This window comes from Dasypus novemcinctus, chromosome 4 (genome assembly GCF_030445035.2).
Source record: "Dasypus novemcinctus isolate mDasNov1 chromosome 4, mDasNov1.1.hap2, whole genome shotgun sequence".
In the NCBI taxonomy this organism is placed as follows: domain Eukaryota; kingdom Metazoa; phylum Chordata; class Mammalia; order Cingulata; family Dasypodidae; genus Dasypus; species Dasypus novemcinctus.
The window spans coordinates 11,212,692-11,236,481 of NC_080676.1; the positions used below are offsets into that span (position 1 = coordinate 11,212,692).

The window sequence follows — 23,790 nt, forward strand, 5'->3', positions numbered from 1 at the left end:
TACTATAGCCAAGAAAGAAAAAAGCTAAAATGCATCTTCCACCAACTTGGGTGTCTCTGGTCTGAGCTCTGTCTGCCTTTTCCTGCCTCCAAGAATCTCTGCCCCTGTTGAGTTCAAAAGGAAGCACCGTGTGGCGCTAGGCCCTCCTCTGGCAGCCTGTTGGACTGGAAAGGTCTGCTCCTTCCTCAAGGTGTTTGTCCATTGTCCACAGTGACAAGCCTCCCAAGCACACCTTCCCCAAGAGAGGAAGAACTGATGACCACACCAATTCTGCAGGCCACTGAGTCCTTGTCCCCAGAAGCTGAAGCCAGCACAGCACTATTGCAGTTGTTATCACCATGGTCTTCCTCATACTGTTCTCGGTCGTGATCTTTATCATCTTTTACGTGGACAAGGACAAAGGTAGCTGTGTCACTTATAAACCTGAAGAAGGTGAGCTCAGCACCATCCTCCAGAGGGAGAGTGACTCGGCCAAGGGCAGGGAGAGGGAAGAACATTTCATCTGACTTCCAGGTCCTGAGGAGCTTATTCCAGGTTCTGACACTAACACACTTTAATTTATTAGATGAAAGTTTTATCTGAAGTCAAGGAGAAGAGTTGATTAATATGGGGAAATCTGAGCTCCCGCTAAGGGCACAGACCCAAACACCAATCTTAACTATCGTCAGGGGCCAGGGACATGGAGTCAGCATTTTATGATGTCTTGAGTCTTCCTGATATGGCTGTTGTTTTTGATTGGCCAACAAGGTGGGGCTGTACCAGGGACCATTTGAATTTGTGCTCAGCCATCTTCATTCTGTTCATTGGTTAGGAGAGTGTTAGGGTCGCTGGCTGTTCCACCCTGTCCTCTACCTGGTCACCTAGTGATCGCCCCAGCTATTATCCCTAGAAGTTCTTCCCAGAGGTTGGATACTATGGTAAAAGGCCAGACCAGGAGGAGAAGGAGACTGTGGAGAACTTAGCTCCTCATGAATAAGCTGTATTCTTTAATCTGAGCCTTCCTTGCCATATTCTCCAGCAAACTACTTGTGCTATTTTTATCAGAATTAAAAGTTTTCACAAAGTGATAGAGAAATTTTAAAAAAGCTAAAATTATTCAATAGACAATCAACTATTTTAAAGTAAACAAATGTTTGGAAAGGTAATCATGTTGTGTGCATAGCCTCTTAGAGAAGATTTAAGAGAACTCTGACGAGACATACTTAAGAAAGTTGGGGGTAAAAGTCTGACAAGGATGGAGCAAACCAACTTGAAGAGAGTAGGAAGCATTCCCCTCAAATATGACATTTGAAGTATGTTTATGTATTTTTTTTTTTAAAGATTTATTTATTTAATTTCCCCCCCTCCCCTGGTTGTCTGTTCTTGGTGTCTATTTGCTGCGTCTTGTTTCCTTGTCCGCTTCTGTTGTCGTCAGCGGCACGGGAAGTGTGGGCGGCGCCATTCCTGGGCAGGCTGCTCTTTCTTTTCACGCTGGGCGGCTCTCCTTACGGGCGCACTCCTTGCGCGTGGGGCTCCCCTACGCGAGGGACACCCCTGCGTGGCACGGCACTCCTTGCGCGCATCAGCGCTGCGCATGGGCCAGCTCCACACGGGTCAAGGAGGCCCGGGGTTTGAACCGCGGACCTCCCATATGGTAGACGGACGCCCTAACCACTGGGCCAAAGTCCGTTTCCCAAGTATGTTTATGTATTATTTTAAAGCCTAAAACCTTTTGGTATAGTTGGTTGTGGGACGCAATAAGGATTATTCAAGAGGTGAAATTTCCAGTTTTTTCCACTAGCTTTTTCTTTTTTAAAGATTTATTTCTCATCTCCCCCCCCCCCCCCCCCCCGGTTTCCCGTTTTGTGTGCTCTCTGTGTCATTCGCTGTGTGTTCTTGTGTGTCTGCTTGTATTCTCATTAGGTGGCTCCCAGAACTGATTCTGGGAACTTCTTTTCTCTGTGTTGCTTTCTGTTGCATCATCTTGCTGTACCAGCTCTTCACGTGGGCCAGCACTCCTGTGCAGGGCAGCACTCCTGTGTGGTGCAGCATTCCTGTATGAGGCAACTTTACCGCATGGTGCAGTACTCTGTGTAGGCCAGCACTCTGTGTGGGCCAGCTTGCCACATGGGCAGCTTACCTTCTCAAGGAGGCCCTGGGAATCGAACCCTGGACTTCCTATATGGTAGAAGGGAGCCCAATTGCTTGAGCCACATCTGCTTCTCTCCCCTAACTTTTTAAAGTGCAAGACAATGACATTCTGGGAAGCGGCCTTGGCCCAGTAGATAGGAAGTCTGCCTACCACATGGGAGGTCCGGGGTTCAAACCCCGGGCCTCCTTGACCCGTGTGCAGCTGGCCCGTGTGCAGTGCTGATGCATGCAAGGAGTGCCATGCCAAGCAGGGGTGTCCCTTGCGTAGGGGAGCCCCATGTGTAAGGAGTGCGCCCTGTAAGGAGAGCCGCCCAGCGTGAAAGAAAGTGCAGCCTCCCCAGGAAATGGCGTCGCACACAGGGAGAGCTGACGCAGCAAGATGACGCAACAAAAAGAGACACAGATTCCCATGCCGCTGACAACAACAGAAGCGGACAAAGAAGAACACGCAGCAAATAGACACAGAGAACAGAAAACCGGGGTGGGAGGGAAGGGGAGAGAAATAAATAAATAGATCTTTAAAAAAAAAAGGCAAATTCTATAATGGTTAATATGCTTTAAATAAAAGCTAGACTAAGAAATTATTCAAGGAAGTAGCACTTACTGAATGTCAGTCAGTTTTCCCTAAATAATAGATTCACCTTTTAAAATCAGACTTATAAATGTGAAGATGAACAAGAAACCACTGCAACTGTGATGGAAGAGTAGGTCCTAAAAATACACTTACCCATTGGTTTCAGGTCAGTACATTTGAACTCAAGCAAATAAATGAGTTGACATAAGGAATGTTATGGCAATATCACATCACAAATGAGTTGTTAAAAAAATAGTCTCTAGCCTACATGGAGGATCATGTGTTAAAAACTGCTTTTTGACCTTGAATAAAAGGGGGAAATGGCAAAGACAAATGAGTTTATATGGCTAAGAATCTTCAAAAATGAGTCGGGAGGTCATCACAGGGTCATGCTTACACATGCCTCTGCAGGGCCCCAGAGACAACCAAAGTAGATACAACCACAGGTACTGTTCTCCTGAGGGTTATGGAGACCCACAGGTTCTATGGTCCTGGCAGATGGCTCTGGAGTTCAGTGTCGTGTCAGTGGGCCCTACTTTGGAATTTGTATTCCTGAGGGTGATGGAGTTGGACTCAGATGTGACCTTTCCACACATGCCTCTTCTGTCACTTTTACTGAACCTGTGGTTGGTATATGCTCAGGAGACTTGAATCTCTGGACTAGCCATGTGCCAACTGGGCCTTGAGCCTCAGCAGAGTTGCAACTCCTACTCTCTGGTTCATTGGACTTACCCAGGTCAGCTAACAGGGAGGTGAGGATGGTCAACCACCACACCAGGGAACCGAGAGTGCCAACAACTGCAAGCAGGAGAATAGCATCCATCAGGCTTGAGAACTCTAAGCCCCCTCTCGATATAGAAGTGGAGTGGACATCACCATCCCAGGGTCCACAGGATAGAGCAATACAATGTGGATTAGAGTGAACTTACTGATATTCTACTATGGAACGGTTGTGACTAGTAATGGAAGAAACTGTAGCACTGATGTGGAGAAAGTGGCCACGGTAGTTGCTGAGGGCAGGGAGAGGGAAGAAGAGATATGATGTGGGGGCATTTTCGGGACTTGGAGTTGTCCTAAATAATATTGCAGGGATAGATGCTGGACATTATATATCCTGCCATAACCCACTGAATGTACTGGGAGAAGAGTGTGAACTACAATGCAAACTATTATCCATGTGGTGCAGCAGTGCTCCAAAATGTATTCACCATATGCAATGAATGTGCCACAATGATGAAAAAAGTTGTTGACGTAGGAAGAGTGGGGTGAGGTGGGGTGTGGGGTATATGGGAACCTCTTCTAATTTTTGAAAATAACATTTTTTGTGTGTGATCTATGTATCTTCAAAAAAAAGTTAAAAAATCGATGCGTTGGGGGATGGGGAGGGTATATGGGAACCTCGTGTTTTTTAATGTAACATTTTGTGTGCTCTATTAACTTAAAAAAAAGATAATTAAAAAATAAAATTAAAAAGTCTGGAAAAAGTCTCTAAAAACGAGTGCAGCTAGCGCGACATAGGAGCGCACACGCACAGGCGTGTTTGCGGAGGTGGGAGCGAGATAGCCATTTCTTTTCTGCTTTCTGTAGCACCAGAATATGAATGCTTTTACAATTCAGCAAAGGGTTTCGACTAAACGTTACGTCGTCAGCGATCCGGATGGCAGGTCGCTGTATCTTTAGCTGATGTGCAGCACGAAAAGACGGGGAACCGATCTCCACCCTAGGGAGCGTGCGTTCGGCGAGGATGGACAGCGGCCTGGCACCTACTTGGCGCGAAAACCCTAGGGGCAGCAGGGGCCTCGGGGAAGGGGCGGGGCGTCCTTGGGGTATGCCCCCGCCGGAGGCCCCGCCCCCGCCAGAGGCCCCGCCCCAGGGCCGCTTTGGCCGAGCCGAGGATGACGTGAGCGGAGCGGCGAGCGTCTCCCGGCGCAGCTCTGCCGGCGGTTCCCACAGCCCCGGAGCACGACGTGCGCTGAAGCGCCTCTCGGCGCTCCTCTCCTGCCGAGCCCTCGTCCTCCGCTCAGGCCAGGCCGCACCCCGCGCAGCCCCTGCGGCTCCCGGCACGGCCCCGCGCGCGGCTGCCGCCCTGGCGCGCTCCACTCTCTCGTCCCCGGACGGGCCCGGACCGGCTCGGCCCGGACGCCGGCGCCTGGGGAGGGGGCGCTGGCCCCGGGGCCGCGCATGCGCCGCCACCAGCCTGGGGCTGTCAGTGGAGGGCGAGTGCTGGCCGCGAGGGGAGGCGACGCCCTTCGGGGCCAACGGGCCGCGCTCTGAGGCGGCCGTGGGAACGACTCATCCTTTTTCCAGCTCTGGGGCGGGGCTGGGGTCGGGGTCGGGGCCGGGAGGGGCCCTGCCCCCGTCCCCTGGCCTGCCCCCTTCATGGGCCGCGATGATGGCGGCCCTGTACCCGAGCACGGACCTCTCGGGCGCCTGCTCCTCCCTGCCTTCCTCGCCATCCTCCTCCTCGTCGCCGAACAAGGTGATGGCGCTGAAGGATGTGCGGGAGGTGAAGGAGGAGAACACCCTGAATGAGAAGCTTTTCTTGCTGGCGTGCGACAAGGGTGAGAGCTAGGCCCCTTTCCCCGCCTCTGGACGTCCCCGCCCTCCACGCCCTTCACCTCCCTGCCTCAACTTACTCCGCGTCCTCGCTCGTCCTCGCGCCGGCTCTCGTCGCGCTCGCGCGTCCCCGGTGCCGCCCCGCCCAGCCTCTGTCCCACGAATGCGGAGACGGTGGGCGGCGGGCGCCGCGTGGGCGGCTCCGACCGCGTGGCGGCGGCTCTGTCCTCGGTCTGCGCTCGCGGGTCCGCCGTTTAGTGGCACCGGGGAGGCAGGGACATCTGGGTTGTGCCCCCGCCCCCGCCACTGGCCACCCGAATGACCTGGTCAGCCTCACTTCCTTTCTTCTCGGATCCCAGAGGTTTTGTCTACACTCTCTGGGACTTTCCCGACTGAAAATTGCACGACCTGGCCTCCAGGTTCCATGTGTTTATTGACTTTCACTTTTTTTTTTTTTTTTTTTTAAGTTTTCTTCTTTTAAACTTCTGTTATTTGGCTTCACCCTCCCAGTACCGTGGCCAGTAGATGTTCAGGGACTGTTAAGTGGAATTAGGTATCTCTCTAAACCAAGGTGAAGATCGTGAAATAAGCACAGGACAGAAGCAATTTTGCCTTAGTCTCCAAAACTTTCTTCGAACTTACGGAGCAGCTTTGAATGCTCGTGTTTTCTATTGGAGAGAAAGGCTTATTGCTCCCGAGGCTTCAATGGGAAATGACGGGAGTGCAAAATAATGATAGAACAAAAACATGTGAAATATAATTAGTGTGTTTTCCTCTTCTTTTTTTAAATTTAGAATTTGGTGACTTTTATGGCCATATTAAAGACTTTTCACTTAAGCATTGTGTCCAGTAATGCGTATAATAAAAGGAATGGGAAATTGCCCCAAGACTGCTTTCATTTCTTACACGTAAAAAGTACTGAGAGTTTTCTATTCCTAAAATTTATGTGACTTGCTTTGCAATGGCCATGGTTCACTTAGGAAAATTCCGCTTAGGACAGTGCAAACTTCCAGGGCAATTTAGACTCTGAAAAGATTACGGAGGATTTTTTTTGTTTGTTTGTGCATCTGTGTGTGTGTGAGGTTTTTAATAAATGACAACCTTCCTAACCTCTGTTACGGCTTTTGAAATAGTATTTTATTTATACAACATTTTGAAAACACAGTAAAATGCAAAGCACAGCTATGCCTGTTGTCAGCCACCTTCGTGTTCTGATGTAATAGTATTAAATAATATGAAAGCATGTGTTCAAGTTCAATGTGGACACAACTTTGGGTAGTCTTGGAAATGTAAATAAAGAAAAATAGAATATATGTCTGTAACCTCACAAAAATTATGGTTTGTTGATTATGTAACATTAATATTTAGTATTACTGGAGTGGCTTTGCCTGAGTTCTCTTCCTTCAAAAATTCTCTGAGAGGGGAAGGCATAAGATAGTGTGCTGTACTAAAATGAGTAGGTAGTGCTGCATCAACTCTAGGTTACTCCACTATGGTTATTTTAAAGCATAGTGTATCAGGAAAGGGAATTTGATACTCCTGCCAGAGAATAGAGCAGTGTCATAATAGAATATGGTTGTAGTAGGTACTTGTATAGTGTGTATATTTAGGATTATTGCATTACATTTCAAACAAAGAGTTTTAATACATGACAGTTTTGTAGCCTATGCAGTAGTGCCAGTAGTAACAGTTTGGTATTCTTTGTCTTTCCTGTTTTATGACATCATTAAGATCCCTAGAGAAATGTGCCTTTTGGGGTTGGGTAGAAACTAAATATGCATGCTTTATCTCCCTCTCTCTATATATTTTTTTAATTAAATTAAAAGTAAAAATATTTCAAAATGAATGATATAAAGTAGGTATTTCTATGTTTCATGTATTTTGAAACAAGTTCTTGTGTTAGATTTGGAAAAGGCATATTTGCACATATTTATAGTATACATTCTAAAAAATAAACATAAATCTAAAAATAGATTTTAGTTATAGTTTTTGCTTGTTTACATGTTTGTATTCCCTAGTAAACCTTTTTTAGTGTTATCCAAACCAGCCCTAAAAATGAAAAATTTTCTGAAGTAGCTATAGTTTCCATAATTACACTGTAACCTTCATCAGACCAAATGACAAATATTCACTAAAACAGTGACTGGGGTTGAGTGCATCTGCTTTTCTTAGACTACGTAATTTAATCCTCATAATCCCATGAGCCAGATTTATTGCTATTCCCATTTTATAGATGAAATATTTTACATTAATTTGCCTAAGGTTACCACTAGTTAGGAAGTAGTAGAACTGGGATGTGTCTCCAACCTGTACTCTTACTGTGTTATATTGATCTGGTTCTAGTTGAATGAATGAAAATCATTTGTGTCAGAAAAAACACATCCACATTTGGATTTGTTAGTTGGAAATTAATCTTGCTTTCTATGAGTGTTTTGTAAGCCATGATTTCTTTCTGTATTAAATTTGTCCAATAAAGGTAAAAAGAAAGCATGGTACTTCAGGAGTACCAGAGTAAATCCACTGGAGCATCTGCATTTCCCATCCTTCTAACTTAGCAAACTTTTTCTACATGTGCAAAATATTTACAACATAGCACCCTTAGGGAGAATTCCTAAAGCCAAACTTGTGGAGAAGAGGTGGTTTATATGTAAGTTAGTGGATAGGTGGCTATTTGAACTGTGTGTAGATTAAGGAATAAAGAGAGAAGGGATAGATTTTACACTTTGTAATTGGCTTTTATGTAAATGAGTTCAATAGATCATGGCAAGTGCTGATCCAGACAATGGCCAAGTGGCTCTTTTTGATCTTTACACAACTGGTTCGGGATCATCTCCAAGGTAGCACCAGGTCCTATTTTTGTATAAAATTTAGAAGAAAAGTAAATTAAAAGTTCCTGTGCCAATGTTACACATTTAAGTCTGGGACCCCCAAACAAAATTCTCAGGAAGTATACCTATATTCTTTTTAGGCATAGAACCCCTCTGCAGTTCAAATGTAGAGATTACTTGAAGTGAGAGCTGGCTATTAAAATGTTATTTTGTGAAATCTTAAACAATGATTCTTACCACCCATTTCATTTCCCTCTTTTACTGAGAGTCAGTATGGTAATGTGCCACATTTATTTTATGGGAGCCTATGGTATCCCTCAGGCCTGATGGCTGGATAGAGAATTAAGTTTATTTATGGAGTATCTAAATTCTAGTTCATGTCAATTCTCCTCTTTTAGAGTAACTTTAGTAGATGGTAGCTCTTATTATATTATGTATGTTGTAATTATACTATTATATTCACATAAACCCTTTAATTTGTTATCGACCAATGATCAGTTCATTGTACAGAAAAAGGATATGAAGGAATTCAATCCCTGCCAAGTCTCCATGGAGAACATTTTTGGGTAAGTTTGTTTTTCAGGTAGGGAATTAGGAGGCCCTTCTTGAAATTTCAAAATAGGGTCGGAAGGATGCAGAGAGCAGAATTTCACCTTTACCTCGGCTCAGTCTAGTCTCAGAATCCCAAGTCACCTTTGTGGTATGATTTGCTGCATTGGTAGGGAAGTATGCTTTGATGCCTAAATTCTTGCATAAGCTTTATGTACCTTTTGGCTAAGGGTGTTTTTAAAATGTGCAGCATTTCTGTGAGAAGTATTAAGTTGCTGCTTTTATCAATACCTGAATTTAATGGGATTTTTTTTTTAAGCTATTTGAGGAGATTTTGAATGTGTGGGGTTGGAGAGGATGGCAGTAGGAAGAAAATTGGCAGAACACTAGTGCTGAGAAGTTTTTTGTTGAAACTGGGCATGAAAAGGTATATATCACGAGGGGAAAATAAACTTTACAGAAAAGAGGGGACTGAAGACAAATTTCTGCCATTTCATAAATTGTCGTTAGACATGGTACCGAGTACTTTGTATAGCAAAGTTGTCCAAATCACCAAAGTTTTAGAATGTACTAGTTGAGAAATGCTGCCACAGGGGATAGTTCATAACTATTTCGACAAAAAAAAAAAAAAAAAAAAAAGACTCCTAAATCACTGAAATTATGGTGGAAAGCTTATCTATAACAAGTTAATCAATGAGCAGCTGCCTCGTAATTCTATGTTACTGACATTTCTTTGTGGTCATCTGACAAGTGTGCTTCTTTATTTCATTTTTAATTTGTTGCTCTTTTCTATAAATCAAAATACATTTATCACATTCTTAATTGCATTAAGGCACTGGAAAGGTGCTTTATCAGGAAATAATTGACTATATCCTTAACCTTTAGGAGTTTATTCTGTAATAAAGATACTCTCTGGTATTCTTAAGAGGAACAGCAAGGGGAAAAATGTGCCTAATAGATCTGTCTGAGGGGAAGAAACTGATCAATTTAATCTAAATGGCCTATTTAGAAGATGGGATATCCCTAGTATAGTTAATCTTTTGTCTGGGCATTTAAAAAAATGTAACCTAAGCCAAATCCCTATCCCTTCTATATTATAGAATTATGTTATACATCTTTAGGTAGGGTGTTAACAGATTGGGTTTTATTGTATGGGTATTATTGCAATCTAAGAATTATTCCTCTTTTCTCCCCTGCCAGTGCTGTATCGTCTTATAGCTTATTACCACATTTAATGATACTGAAAAGTTTAAGGTCTAAGTATATTAGTTTTTTTGTTATTTTTGGTTTTTTAGGTTTTTTTTTTTTCAACATGTTAAAGCTTTTATTTAACTCATTAATCATGAGAGAACCAGGCAGATGTTATGACTGGTTCAGAGAACATGTCAAGAAAGCATAAATTTATATGGAATAAAGGAACATTGAAGTAATTTCACAAGTAGATGAAAAATTGGCTTTTTCTGCAGGAAATGGGGACCTCTGTTGGACAATCTATTTGCATGACTATAACCAGCAGTTATTCTTACACTGCTGTCATCTACAATTTACAGAGTTGTATAAAAGCTCATAGGTAATGAAATGCTAGAATCACATAACCCAGAAGGGTGTGCTGTATTGAACAATGCAGTTTCCCATTGGAGACATCCAGTTTTGTTTTTGTTTTTGTTTTTTGTTTTTAATATAATTTTAAAAAATATTTTAAACTTTATTTTGTACATTTAATAATTGAAGATACTAAAATTTAAAACTAAAAAGAAAATGCAATTGAATAAAAATATACATTTCTCAGTTAAATGTACTGGATACATATATTTTTTTGAATCATATATTACATAATATATTTGGTTCATAGTAACACAATCGTATAGTATTTACCCTTTTGGGTCTGGCTTGTTTCACACAACATGATGTCCTCCAGGTGCATCCATGTTGTCATATGCTTTATGATTTCATTTCTTCTTACAGCTGCATAATAGTCCATTGTGTGAATACACCACAGTTTGTTTACCATTCATCCGTTGATGGTCACTGGGTTGTTGCCAGCTTTTGGCAGTCGTGAATAATGCCACTATGAACATATGTGTGCAGATGTCTGTGTCACTGCTCTCACTTCTTCTGGATAGTTGTATTGCAGGGTCATGTGGCAGTCTATATTCAGCTTCTTTAGGAACTGCCCAACAGTCCTCCACAGTGGTTGTACCATCCTGCATTCCCACCAACACTGAATAAGTGTTCCTATCTTTCCACATCCTCTCTAACACTTATAGTTCTCTGTCTTTTTCATAGTGGCCGTTCTGATAGGTGCGAAATGATATCTCATTGTAGTTTAGTTTTGATTTGCATTTCCCTAATTAGTGATGTTGAGCGTTTTTTCATATGTGTGGTTTTTTTTTTTTTTTGCCATTTGTAGTTCTTCTTTGGACAAATACCTATTCAAGTCCTTATTGGACATGTGATTTCCAAATATTTTCTCTCATTGAGTTGCTGCTTTTTCACCCTTTTGACAAAGTCCTGTGCGGTGCAAAAGTGTTTAATTTTGAGGAGATCCCACTTATCTATTTTGTTGTTATCTATTCTTTTGTTGTACATGCTTTGGGCGTAAGGTCCAAGAAACCACCACCTATTACAAGGTCTTGAAGATGTTTCCCTACATTTTCTTCTATTATGGTTCTGCCTTTTATATTTAGGTCTTTGATCCATTTTGAGTTGACTCTTGCATAGGGAGCGAGATAGGGGTCCTCTTTCATTCTTGTGGTTATAGATATCCAGTTCTCCATCATCATTTGTTGAGGAGACTGCTTTGTCCTGTTAACATGGCTTTGGCAGTTTTGTCAAAAACAAATTGACTGTATAGGTTTATTTCTGGATTCTCAATTCTATTCCACTGATCAATGTGTCTGTCTTTATGCCAGTTCCATGCTGTGTAACCACTGTAGCTTTGTAATATATTTCAAGGTTAGGCAGTGAAATTCTTCGCATATTTCTCTTCTTTTTCAGAATGCTTTTGGCCATTCGGGTGCACTTTCCCTTCCAAATGAATTTGGTAATTGCCTTTTCTAATTCTGTAAAGTAGGCTATTGGTATTTTGATTGGTATTGCATTGAATCTATATGTCAATTTGGGTAATATTGACATCTTCACAATATTTAGTCTTCCAACCCATGAACACAGAATGCCTTTCCATTTGTTTAGGTTTTCATGATTTCTTTTAGCATTGTTTTGTAGTTTCCTGTATACAGGTTCTGTATTTCTTTGGCTAAATTAATTCCTCGGTATTTGATTCTTTCTGTTGCTATTGTAAATGGAATTTTCCCCGATTTCCCTCTCAGATTGTTCGATATTACTGTACAAAAACATTTCTGATTTTTGTGTGTTGATCTTGTATCCTGCCGCTTTGCTGAACTCATTTTTATTAGATCAGTTAGCTTTGTCATAAATATTTCAGAATTTTCTAATACAGGATCATGTCATCTACAAACACGGAGAGTTTTACTCCTCTTTTGCTGTTTGGATGCCTTTAATTTTTTTTTTCTTGTCTAATTACCTTAGCTAGAACTTATAGGACAATACTGAATGACAGTGATGACAGTGGGCATCCTTGTCTTGTTTTTGCTCTTAGAATGAAAGCTTTCATCATTTCCCCATTGAGTATGATGTTGGTTGTCGGTTTTTCATATATGCCTTTTATGATATTAGGGAATTTTCCTTCTATTCCTATCTTTTGAAGTGTTTTTATCAAGAAAGGATGCTGGATTTTGTTGAATGCCTTTTTTATGTTGATTGAGATGATCATGTGTGTTTTATTCCTTCAGTTTGTTAATGTGGTGTATCACATTCATTGATTTTCTTATATTGACCCAGCCCTGCACACCAGCAATAAATCCCACTTGGATGTGATGTATAAATTTTTTGATATACTGTTGGATTTGATTTGCAAGTATTTTGTTGAGAATTTTTACATCTATGTTCATTAGAGAGATTGGTCTGTAATTTTTATATCTTTATATCTGGCTTTGATATTCGGGTGATATTGGCTTCATAAAATGTGTTGGGTAATTTTCCCTCCTCTTTAATTTTTTTGGAAGAGTTTAAACAGGATTGGTGTTAATTCTTTTAGAAATGCTTGGTAGAATTCACCTGTGAAGCCATCTGGTCCTGGACTTTTCTTCTTTGGGTGATTTTTGATGACAGAGTCAATCTCTTTAAATGTGATTGGTTTGTTAAGTTCTTGTATTTCTTTTTTTTTTTTTTTTTTTGATTTATTTATTTATTTAATTTCCCCCCCCTCCCCTGGTTGTCTGTTCTTGGTTTCTATTTGCTGCGTCTTTGTTTCTTTGTCCGCTTCTGTTGTCGTCAGCGGCTCGGGAAGTGTGGGCGGCGCCATTCCTGGGCAGGCTGCTCTTTCTTTTCACGCTGGGCGGCTTTCCTCACGGGCACACTCCTTGCGCGTGGGGCTCCCCCACGCGGGGGACACCCTTGCGTGGCACGGCACTCCTTGCGCGCATCAGCACTGCGCATGGCCAGCTCCACACGGGTCAAGGAGGCCCGGGGTTTGAACCGCGGACCTCCCATATGGTAGACGGACGCCCTAACCACTGGGCCAAAGTCCGTTTCCCTCTTGTATTTCTTATAGTGTCAGTGTAGGTTGTTTGTGCATTTCTAGTTATTTGTCCATTTCATCTGGGTTGTCTAGTTTGTTGGCATACAGTTTCTCATAATGTCCTCTTATGATCCTTTTTATTTCTGTGGGGTCAGTTGTAACTTCCCCCCTTTCATTTCTGATTTTATTTATTTGCATCGTCTTTTTCTTTGTTAGTCTGGTTAGGGGGTTGTCAATTTTATTGATCTTTTCAAAGAACCAGCTTTTGGTTTTGTTGATTTTCTCTATTGTTTTTTTATTCTCAATTTCATTTATTTCTGCTCTAGTCTTTCTTATTTCTTTCCTTCTGCTTGCTTTGGGAATGATTTACTGTTCTTTTCCTAGTTTCTTCAGTTGTTCAGTTATGTCTTTGATTTTAGCTTTTTTAAATTTTATTTTACATATACTCATTAAGGCTATAAATTTCCCTCTCAAGACTGCCTTCACCGTATCCTGTAAGTTTTGATACTTGTGTTTTCGTTTTCATTTGTCTTAATATATTTACTGATTTCACTTGCAATTTCTTCTTTGACCCACTGATTATTTGAGATTGTGTTGTTTTGCCTTCACACATTTGAGAATTTACTTTTTTCCTGTCTATTATTGATTTCCTGTTTCATTCCATTATGATCTGATAAAGGTGCTTTCTGTAATTTCAACTTTCCTATATTTATTGAGAGCTGCATTGTGCACTTGAGAAGAATGTATAACCTGCTGAGTTTGGGTGCAGTGTTCATTGTATGTCTGTTAGATCTAACTCGTTTGTCATATTCAAGTTTTCTGTTTCCTTGATGATCTTCTGTCTAGTTGTTCTATCTAATGATGCGAGTGAGGTGTTGGAGTCTCCAATGATTATTGTAGAGATATCTGTTTCTTCCTTCAGTTTTGCCAGAGTTTGTCTCATGTATTTTGGGACATCTTGATTAAAGTCTGTTTTGTCCAATATTAATATAGCTACCCTTGCTATTTGTGTGGAATATCTTTTTCCAACTTTTTACTTTGAGGTGATTTGTATCCCTCGGTCTAAGGTGAGTTTCTTCTAAGCAGCATATGGATGGCTTATGTTTTTTCATCCATTCTATCAGCCTGTATCTTTTGATTGGGGAGTTTAATCCATTCCCATTTAATCATATTACTGTAAATGCACTGTTTACTTCCACCATTTTATTCTTTGGTTTTCTTATGTCATATCATGTTTTTGTCTGACCTTTTACTTTTGATTATCCTTTCTACTATTCTTTCTTCTGTACTCTCCTCCAGGCCTCTCGCTCCTGTCTTTTTCTTTCAGGTGGTAAGGCTTCCTTTAATATTACCTGCTGAGGTAGATTCTTTTTTCCAAACTCTCCTATTCTGTTTGTTTGTGAATATTTTATACTCACCTTCATATTTGAAGGACAGTTTTGCTGGATAAAGAGTTCTCAGCTGACAGCTTTTCTCTTTCAGTATCCTAATACCACTCTCTTCTGCCCTCCATGGTTTCTGATGGGAAATCCACACTGAGTCTTATCGGGCATCCCTTGTTATAATGGCTTGCTTCTCCCTTGCTACTCTGAGAATTTTCTCTTTATCTTTGACATTTGACATTATGAATTGTGTGTGTCTTGGAGTAGGTCTATTCGAATTTATTCTTATTGGGATACAGTATGCTTCTTTTTGGATATGCAAGTTCATTTCTTTCATAAGAATTGGGCAATTTTCTGCTATTTTTTCCTCAAATATTCTTTCTGCCCCTTTCTCCCACTTTCACCTTCTGGAACTCCCATGACACGTATGTTGTTTTATTTCATGTTGTTATTCACTTCGCTGAGCCCCTGCTCTATTTTTTTCCATTCTTTTCTCCCTTCAATTTCAGCTGTTCTGTCTTCAGTATCATTAATTCTTCTGTCATTTTGAGTCTGCTGTTGTATGTCTCTTAACCTATTTTTGATCTCAACTATTGTCTTTCATTCCCATGAGCTCTGTTACTTTTCTGTTCAGGATTTCAAATTCTTCTTTGTGCTTGCTCAGTGTCTTCTTGATATCACATATCTCTTTAGCCATATTGTCTTCAACTCATTAATTTGATTTTGGAAACTTGTGTACATCTTGCTAATTAGTTCTCTCAAATCCTGTGTCTCTTCCGTGGCTTGATATATTCCTTTTCTTGGGCCATGTCTTCCATTTTCTTAGTATTGCTCGTGATTTTTTGCTGATGTCTAGGCATTAGATTAGGATGTAGTTTACTCAAATGCTCAATTTCTTTTTTGTAGGCAGTTAGTTGTGGGAGGAGTGTGTTAATGCTGCTCTTTGATTGTTAGGATTGTCCCTGTTATATGCTCAGAACTGGGCTGGACACAGTAATGGGTTGCAGGCCTACTTCCTAGGGCCTTGGTGAGGGAGGTTATAAAGGACAGAAAAAACCTCTCACTATTTTAAAATTTTCTCACATGCACTTCCTAAGTGTGCCAGCAGATGGTGCTCTTTGGCAGGTCTCTCAGTTCTATGCCTGATCTGGGTGTGTGTGTGTGTTGCAACCCAGACAGGATCATTGTGATAGAGGTTCCAGCCTGGAGGCTAAGGGCCTTGTGATTCAGACTTCTCTGGCAGCCCCCTCCCTTTTCCTGGGTAGGAAATAATTCAACTCCCCTCTCCATCCTCAATAATCAGTTCTGTTTACTAGAGAAGGAGTTTGGGAGGGCTGTATATTTTTAGCACCTTGTAGAGTCCCAAGGCCAACAATGGCATTATTTACTTTGAAGTAATTTCACACAAGACAGTTGCCAAAATAATGCAAACCCATACAGAGAAATCCAACATACCCCCATTTCCTAGATATCCAGATCTACCAATTTTATCATTTTGACCTTTACTGTATCAGTCTCTGTCTATAGCTTCTGTTAATTTTTAAATATATTTCATTTATTATCTAATCATACTTGTTCTTTCATCACTAATTCATTTGTATTTCTTCTGGCTGTATTTATATTGACTAGTAATGTACTTTTCTGATTCTATAATATATTTACTTCAAATATATGTAAGGTTAAACTTAAAATAACAGAACAAATCCTTTGTTGTTTTTTTTTAAAGATTTATTTATTTATTTCTCTCCCCCCCCCCCCACCCCAGTTGTCTGGTCTCTGTTTTCTGTGTCTGTTTGTTGTGTGTTTTTCTTTGTTCGCTTCTGTTGTTGTCAGTGGCTCGGGAATCTGTATTTCTTTTTTGTTGCGTCCTCTTGCTGCGTCCACTCTCCATGTGTGTGGCGCCGTTCCTGGGCAGGCTGCACTTTATTTTGCACTGGGTGGCTCTCCTTACAGCGTGCACTCCTTGTGCGTGGGGCTCCCCTACGCGGGGACACCCCTACGTGCCACAGCACCCCTTGAGCGCATCAGCACTGCGCATGGGCCAGCTCCACACAGGTCAAGGAGGCCCGGGGTTTGAATCACGGACCTCCTGTATGGTAGGTGGACGCTCTAACCACTGGGCCAAGTCCACTTCCCAAGAACAAATCCTTTGTGAAACAGTATTGCTACATACCTGATATGAACTAAAATTTTATACAACTTGTAAAATCACTATGAATTGGATTCAAAACATATACCAGACTATAAGCACAAAATAAACATTGCTCCTAACTGTTCTTCTAAAAGTCACATTCAAGAATATGCTGTTCATGGTTTTTAATTTATCAACTTATTTACTGTAAAAAATCTGCATTACTTTTAATTTTTACGGTTTCATTCACAGAAGTACAATTACAAATACATTGGGTTTTACACATTTGATAACACTACGTTTTAAATTATCTTCACTGCAAAAGTTGAAATTTGTCCCTATTTATATTTCTAAATCCTGCAATTCAATTTGATCTTGTCTTGTATTTTTTATTTAATATATTTTTTTCTTTTTAATAATAAAACCTTCTGTTTCAAGCATCATTTGTAGTAATTCAGTTAGAACGTTACAACTGCCATACTCCAAGTTTGTTATAGAAATGTGGTTGAAAATCCTTATAGATTTTTGTAACAGCAAATAAAATTCTCCCACATTAATCAACTAACTGCAGATTTGGTTAATATAAAATTAAACACCAACATTAATGCTCCCATTTCAGTGATGGCAAAATTTACCATCATATGCCACAAATTAAAATGTGATGCCAGTGACGAAATCATGGAATCACTTGTTCTTAATAAATATTGTAACTTTTTCTCCAGTGTATTTTTCAAGAGTTTAACACAGTTGGCCAGAGTGAATTTGTTGCAAAGGACACAGGATTGCTCTGGTATTTTGTATACTAGTTCATTTTTAAATATTTCTGGTTAGGACAACCACATTGATTGCAAGACTGCGAGTGGGTTGTAACCTGCAGTTTGGAAAATACTGTTCTAGAATGATAATAGTGGGTGAATGGTAGAGTTGGCAAAAGGTATATTCAGAATGGAAACAAGGTCCAGGTCCTATAGGGCTTTGTAGGCCACAATAAAGGTTTTGGCTTTCATTTTAGGTGTGATAGGAAGTCATGAGAATTGTAAGCTTGATATGATTTGAATTTTTAAAAGATCACTCTGGCTGCTGGGTGGAGAATGGATGGAAAGACTGAGGCTATAGCAGGACGCAGCAAACTATGGCCCACCAGCTAAATCTTCCCATCACCTGTTTTTTAAAGGCCTGTGAGGTAAAAATGGATTTTATGTTTTAAATGGTTAGGAAAAAAAAGAAGAATATTTCAAAACATGAAAATTTTATGAAATTCAAGTTTCAGCACCCAAAAATAAAGCTTTTATTGAAACATTCAATCTCATATAGTATCGTCTATGATTGCTTTTGTGTTACTGAGGTAGAGTTGAGGAACAACAGAGATGGTATGACTTGCAAAGGCTAAAATATTTACTATCTGGCCCTTTTCAGAAAGAATTTGCTGACCCCTGGGCTATAGGGTAAGCAACTATATCAGATAAGAAGCTATTGCAGGAGTCCAAAACAGAGCTCATAGTGACTTGTTCTAGGAGTGGCAATGTACATGGAGAGAAGTAGATGTGTCTGGAAGATATTTTGGAAAGGGATCAAGACTTACTGTTGAAATGATATATGAAATTGATTGGAAAAAGTCTCTTTTTCCTTCACTGAAAAAAAGAAAACCTTCTAACCAAAAAAAGTAAACAGATCATGTCTTATAATTTAAAGACAAAATGTGTATAACTCTGAAAAACGACCTCATTTTAATGAAAAGCATTTTATATGTGCAGCATTAGCAGGCATTTTGAATTGTAATCCTTGCTCATTAGCTTCTTATCTATGTCAGTTTTAAATTTTCTAACCTCTTTTCACACATGAAATATCAAAGCTATTCTGGGATTTTAAGATATAGTACATTGTTTTAAATGGCTTGCAATTATAAAATTCTTTGGAATCTTTAGCAATAACTTAGTTTTGCTATAGGTTCTATAACTTATAGCCTGTGATTTTTTGTTTACATGAGTGTGTCATTTATGGTGGAAAGGAACTTTTTATTATTTCTTAGAGATAAAAATGATTTCCTTGGCTTTGCCTTTTAGATATTTTTCCTGGTATAGCTCTATGACTGCAAAATCAACTAAGTGGATATAGGCTTTGAAATTTTAAAACTGGAGTATCTGATAATTGCAATTACTTTTTAAACAGTACTCAACATTTTTAAAGTGCAGTAATTATTTTTGTCCATTTGCTATACCTGGAATTTGTAGTATAAAGTTTTTTAAGAATTACTTTTTATAGTTCTTCAGACTTTTCTAGCAAAAAATATAACAAATATCCATTTAAGTGAGCAGTTAAGCTTTCCAGAAAGTAAGTAAAATATCCAGGGTCCAAAAGTGAAGAAGAAACGGAAAAATAGAAGTATGTGAGCTGACACTATAGATGCCCAGTGGGTGCTAGTGAGAGTTGCCGGTCTGAACAATTTGAGTTTTAATGCCTGTTACCAGATTTTATTTAGGTTCTTGGCTATGTTGCAGAAATGCATTTCAAGAACACGCTGGGTGAGTTTGGCCAGTAATTTATTCAGGTAGGGAGGGAAGAGAAGTGGGAGAAAATAATGGATCAGGGGTCCCAGGTAGAGAGGAGGGGGCTGAAAAGTGATAAAAGAAGGCTGTTTTACAGACTACAATTCCCCATTACAGGTTATAAATCCCCAGGTTTACTTGCGTGGCCACATGGCAGAGGAAAAATGACGAGAGCGGTGTGCAGAGGGCAGAAACAGGTCCAGAGGCAAGAGAGCTGAGAGTAGAGCGCTTGGCTTTTTGAACTGTTAATTATTCCACCCTTTTGCTAATGGCCGGGGAGGGGTTCCAGCAGTTTGCTATTTTGAATGATTACCTCACCCATCAATTCCCCATGAGGGCACAATGATAAAGTCCCTAGGGAAACTTCGGAGCTTCTCCTGGCTTCCAGAAGAAGTTTTTGTTCTGAATAGCAGAATTTTGGGGGTGGGGTCTTCCAGCAGCCATCTTGGGGGTTACTGATGTTCACATGGACTTCTTGCCAGGTTCCAGACCCATCTTACTAGCCTGCTTCATATCCCCCTCAGGTTTACACCTTTAATCTTGAAGGGGTTCTGAAAAGAAATGATCTTTTTTCTGTAGCTACTTCCTGCTGGTTAGGGGCAGTAGGCTCTACCTGATAAGATATAAAACCCTGCTACTGTATCTTGGAGGAAGATGGATCTGGCATTCAGTGTGAAGCTGGATGAAGTCTTTATATGGCTAACAAGATGTTGATTCTGGAAGGAATAAATTTAATTAGAATTTTGAGAATATATGGTCCCACTAAGAGGACCCTGGAACACAGAAGTAGAAAAGGTCAGGTGCCTGCAAAGTCTGCATTTTTCCAAAGTTGATGGGAAACAGTATTCTCCCTTGGGTTATTTTATGCTGTTGGTTAACTCTAGAAATTGTAATAGACAATGGGTTTAGGTATGTATTTTCAAATTCAGTTTTTATGGTAGGAAAGAATGAGAAGAGGCATTTTCCTTTTCAGTTAAGTTGAAGGAGATGAAAACAGAGAAGGTTTCTAAAAGGGAAGTCTGGTTTGTTTTCCCCCTAGCAATAGGCACTTGGGCTAGAGTTAGAGGAAACAGCTGACTTTGACATAGACACTACTTAGCTTCATTTCTTAAAGAGGTATTTTAGGCCATCCATTGACTGGCATTTGTACATCCTGTCAGGTGCTTCTGGTGAACTGGCACTTTCTTGGGTAGCTGGCTTCATTCAGGATTAATGCAGCTTAGATTTAAGTTTCATGTTTGCAATACCATACATGTTATTTCTCCATGGGAGCAGGCCATAATGCCAATTGTGTTTAAGTTTTACTCACAGTGCTCTCGTGATCGTTGCTTGGTTTGGTGTGTCCTTTACACAGTGAGTAAGCTGCAGTACCGTTGACTCTAGAGAGAGGCTAGGAAAGTAATTTTCAGTATTTTACCAGCCTGGTACATAGCACTGTTTGGCACTGTGAAACAGTGCCAGTCTGGAGACGATATCCTTTGTACATTTGGCTGTATTGAGCCATCGTTGGCTGCTGCAGGAGTTTGAAACTGCAATGTAGTTTTCGTCAACTTCAGGAGCACAACCAAAGGTGTAGTAGATGCCTTTTATTGTTTTAGGGGTTAGTGATCAACCTAGCCAATAACTTAAATGGAGAGGCAAACTGCAATGTATTGAAGGCCTGGTTTCAGTGCACAAGAGAGTTTGACAATGCTGACGTTTATCTCTTGATTTTTTAAAAAGATTTATTTTTATTTATTTCTCTCCACTTCCCTGCCCCCCTCCCAGTTGTCTGCTCTCAGTGTCCCATTTGCTGTGTGTTCTTCTGTGTCCGCTTGTATTCTCGTCAGCAGCACCCAGAATCTGTGTCTCTTTTTGTTGTGTCATCTTGCTGTGTCAGCTCTCCATGTATGCGGCGCCACCCTGGGCAGGCTGCACTTTTTGTGCACTGGGCGGCTCTCCTTATGGGGTGCACTCCTTGTGCGTGGGCTCCCCTATGCAGGGGACACCCCTGCGTGACACGGCACTCCTTGTGTGCATCAGCTCTGTGTGTGGGCCAGCTCATCACAAGGGTCAGGAGGCCCTGGGTTTGAACCTTGGACCTCCCATGTGGTAGGCAGATGCTCTATCCGTTGGGCCAAATCTGCTTCTCTCTCTTGATTTTTATATACCTTTTAAACATTACCAAGGCAATGTGTTACATATCAAATGAACTTTTTAGTACTTTGCTTTTTACTTCTACACTTTTACCATGAAGACATTATTTAGCAGGTGTTTTACTTTAGCAGCAGAGGAAAATCTATTTTTTCCATTTTTAAAATGAAAACTGAAGATTCCCAATGGAATCAAGGTTTACCACCACTTGAATATACACATTGACGTGAATTTCAGACAGGTTTCATTGCTATGAGGTTATTTTTTGCTGTTAACATCAATTTAGGTTTTTAGTTAATAATGGCTTCTTAGAACTAGCCATTTAAACACTTTAGTTTGGAAAATGTTTTTGCAAACTCTTTATAATTGACTACAACCATATAGGCTGGTTAATTTACCTTAAGATAAGCTTATTAAATTACAGTTAGCAACCAATGAAATTTACTTTATCCATTTAAAAGAGGGCAGATCTACATTTCTTTAACTTAATTTCATTAGATATGAACTTAGAATTTTCATTGGTTAATTTGATATTATCATCCTGTTGTATGAAATTATACATATAATAGGCAGACATGAGTAGTTTGACACCAAAACACAACTTAAAGTTACTTAAAACTTTCATTCTTTTACAAAACAAGTTCATCTGTAAAGCAACATTTGAAAGATCTCCTGAAGGCTTTTTCTTTAATTTGCACTATGACCATGTAGTTTTGCATAAGAATTTTGTTTCTTAATTAATGGCTTCTAACCAAAATGTTCCCAGTGCTTTAATATAATTTTCTTTTTCTTCAGAACTTTGTATTTTACTTTGACTTTAGCAGACTTTGCATGAGCAAGACTAATTATTTGTATATTCACTGAGGTGATCAAAACTTCAGGGAAAGTGGTTTCTCTCTTGAATTGCCACTTTTAGGAACCCCAACAGTCAAGGCAGGAGGCCTCTTTCACTTCCCATTCCTGAGAGATAACAGGACTCTGGCGGCTGCTGGACTAGAAGAGTGGATGTTCCACCCTGAGGGTTAAGAATTCCACCAGGCAGCAATTGAGTTTACACTTGGAGCCATGAGAGAAAGTAGGGTTACTCATACCAGTTAGACAGTAGACAGGGATGTTTCAAATTTGCTTTCTCCTGAGCCATAGGGGCAGAAGCTATTATGAAATAACCATAAGCAAAGGCAAGGGGCGAGTCTAGGCTTGAAGTGACCATAAATGAAGATAAGGTCAGTTTAGAATTTATACTTACAGTAGTAGGTTTAGGCTAAATTGACCCAATTATAATTCAGTTATTATCCTTCTGCTGCTTTGTAATATAAAGATATTTGTAAATGATCTTAACTCTTAGTCAGTTTCTAGGAAGTTTTTACTTTAAGGTGAACTGGGTACCTTTATTAACTAAGCCACAAGAATTTTATCAGTATCAACTTTGTGAAGTTTCTCTGCTTTTCCAGCAATTAAATAAGTTCCACGTGTCATTTATGCATTAAATCTGCTCACAAGACAGTATTGACATTTAAAGACTCATTTTTAGCTTACCTTTCACCATTACTTAATTTATAACAGGTGAACCCCAAATCTGATTTCCTAGGCACAAGCAAACTGACAAAGTTAAACAGATTCAAAGTTGAATACAAGGTTATGCACAAATTAAAACAGGAGAGAATTTTATACTTTTAGCATCTCTAGGAACTCTTCGAGGTCAATTGATGGCACATAAGGTTTCTTAGTTTCCAGGAGAAGTTTAATAACCTGTTTGGATCTTGATCTCTATTCACAATCTTTATAGGCACAACTGAGTTTAAACTGGGAAGTTTGAGGTTTATTTCCTTGTTTCTTTAAGCAGACACGACATGAGATTTCTGGGCCTCAGATCTGTCTGTTCTCTTTTTTACACTGGTTTAACTGGAATTCAGGGTTCCGTACAGAGGCTACTCTTGGCTATACTGTGGTCATGTGGACCAGCAGTAGCAGAATTTCCTGACTTCTAAGGGACTACTATGGGAAGTTTGCTGGTATGTTAGAGACCGCCCATTATTCTAGGAAGAATGAAGAAGCATCTTTTAGTCAACCATTCTGGCATCCCAGAGTCTGAGTCTGACTGCAACCGTTTGGAGCTGAATTTCAATGTTCAGCGCTTAACTGGCCCACAAACGTCCTTGTGAGTCAGTCTTGGGAGTATTTGATTTCGGATATCAGATCAATGAGCCCAAGCTGAATTAGTGAGAGATTGAGCAGTGGCCCCAAATCAAAGCATGTTTGTCCCAGGGGATATTTGGCTGCTGTCTGAATGAATGGGCCCAGGTAATGGGGGCCATTCAGTTTCCTGCTCTGGTTCTTAGCACCCCTGACCATTACAGGGTC

The 23,790-nt window shown here is 40.4% G+C and overlaps 1 protein-coding gene across 4 annotated transcripts in view; it reads left to right on the plus strand.

Moving 5' to 3' along the window:
- The first annotated feature begins 4,635 nt into the window (after positions 1 to 4,635).
- TRPC1 (transient receptor potential cation channel subfamily C member 1) overlaps positions 4,636 to 23,790 on the plus strand; it is a 114,179-nt gene continuing 95,024 nt past the window's right edge. For 2 of the 4 annotated variants that reach the window (XM_058295104.2, XM_058295105.2), the window contains exon 1: positions 4,636 to 5,265. In XM_058295104.2, the coding sequence (XP_058151087.1) occupies positions 5,094 to 5,265 (172 nt within the window). In that variant the 5' untranslated portion in view covers positions 4,636 to 5,093. The remainder of the gene's footprint in view (positions 5,266 to 23,790) is intronic. The other 2 variants (XM_058295106.2, XM_058295107.2) reach the window with 2 other exon arrangements.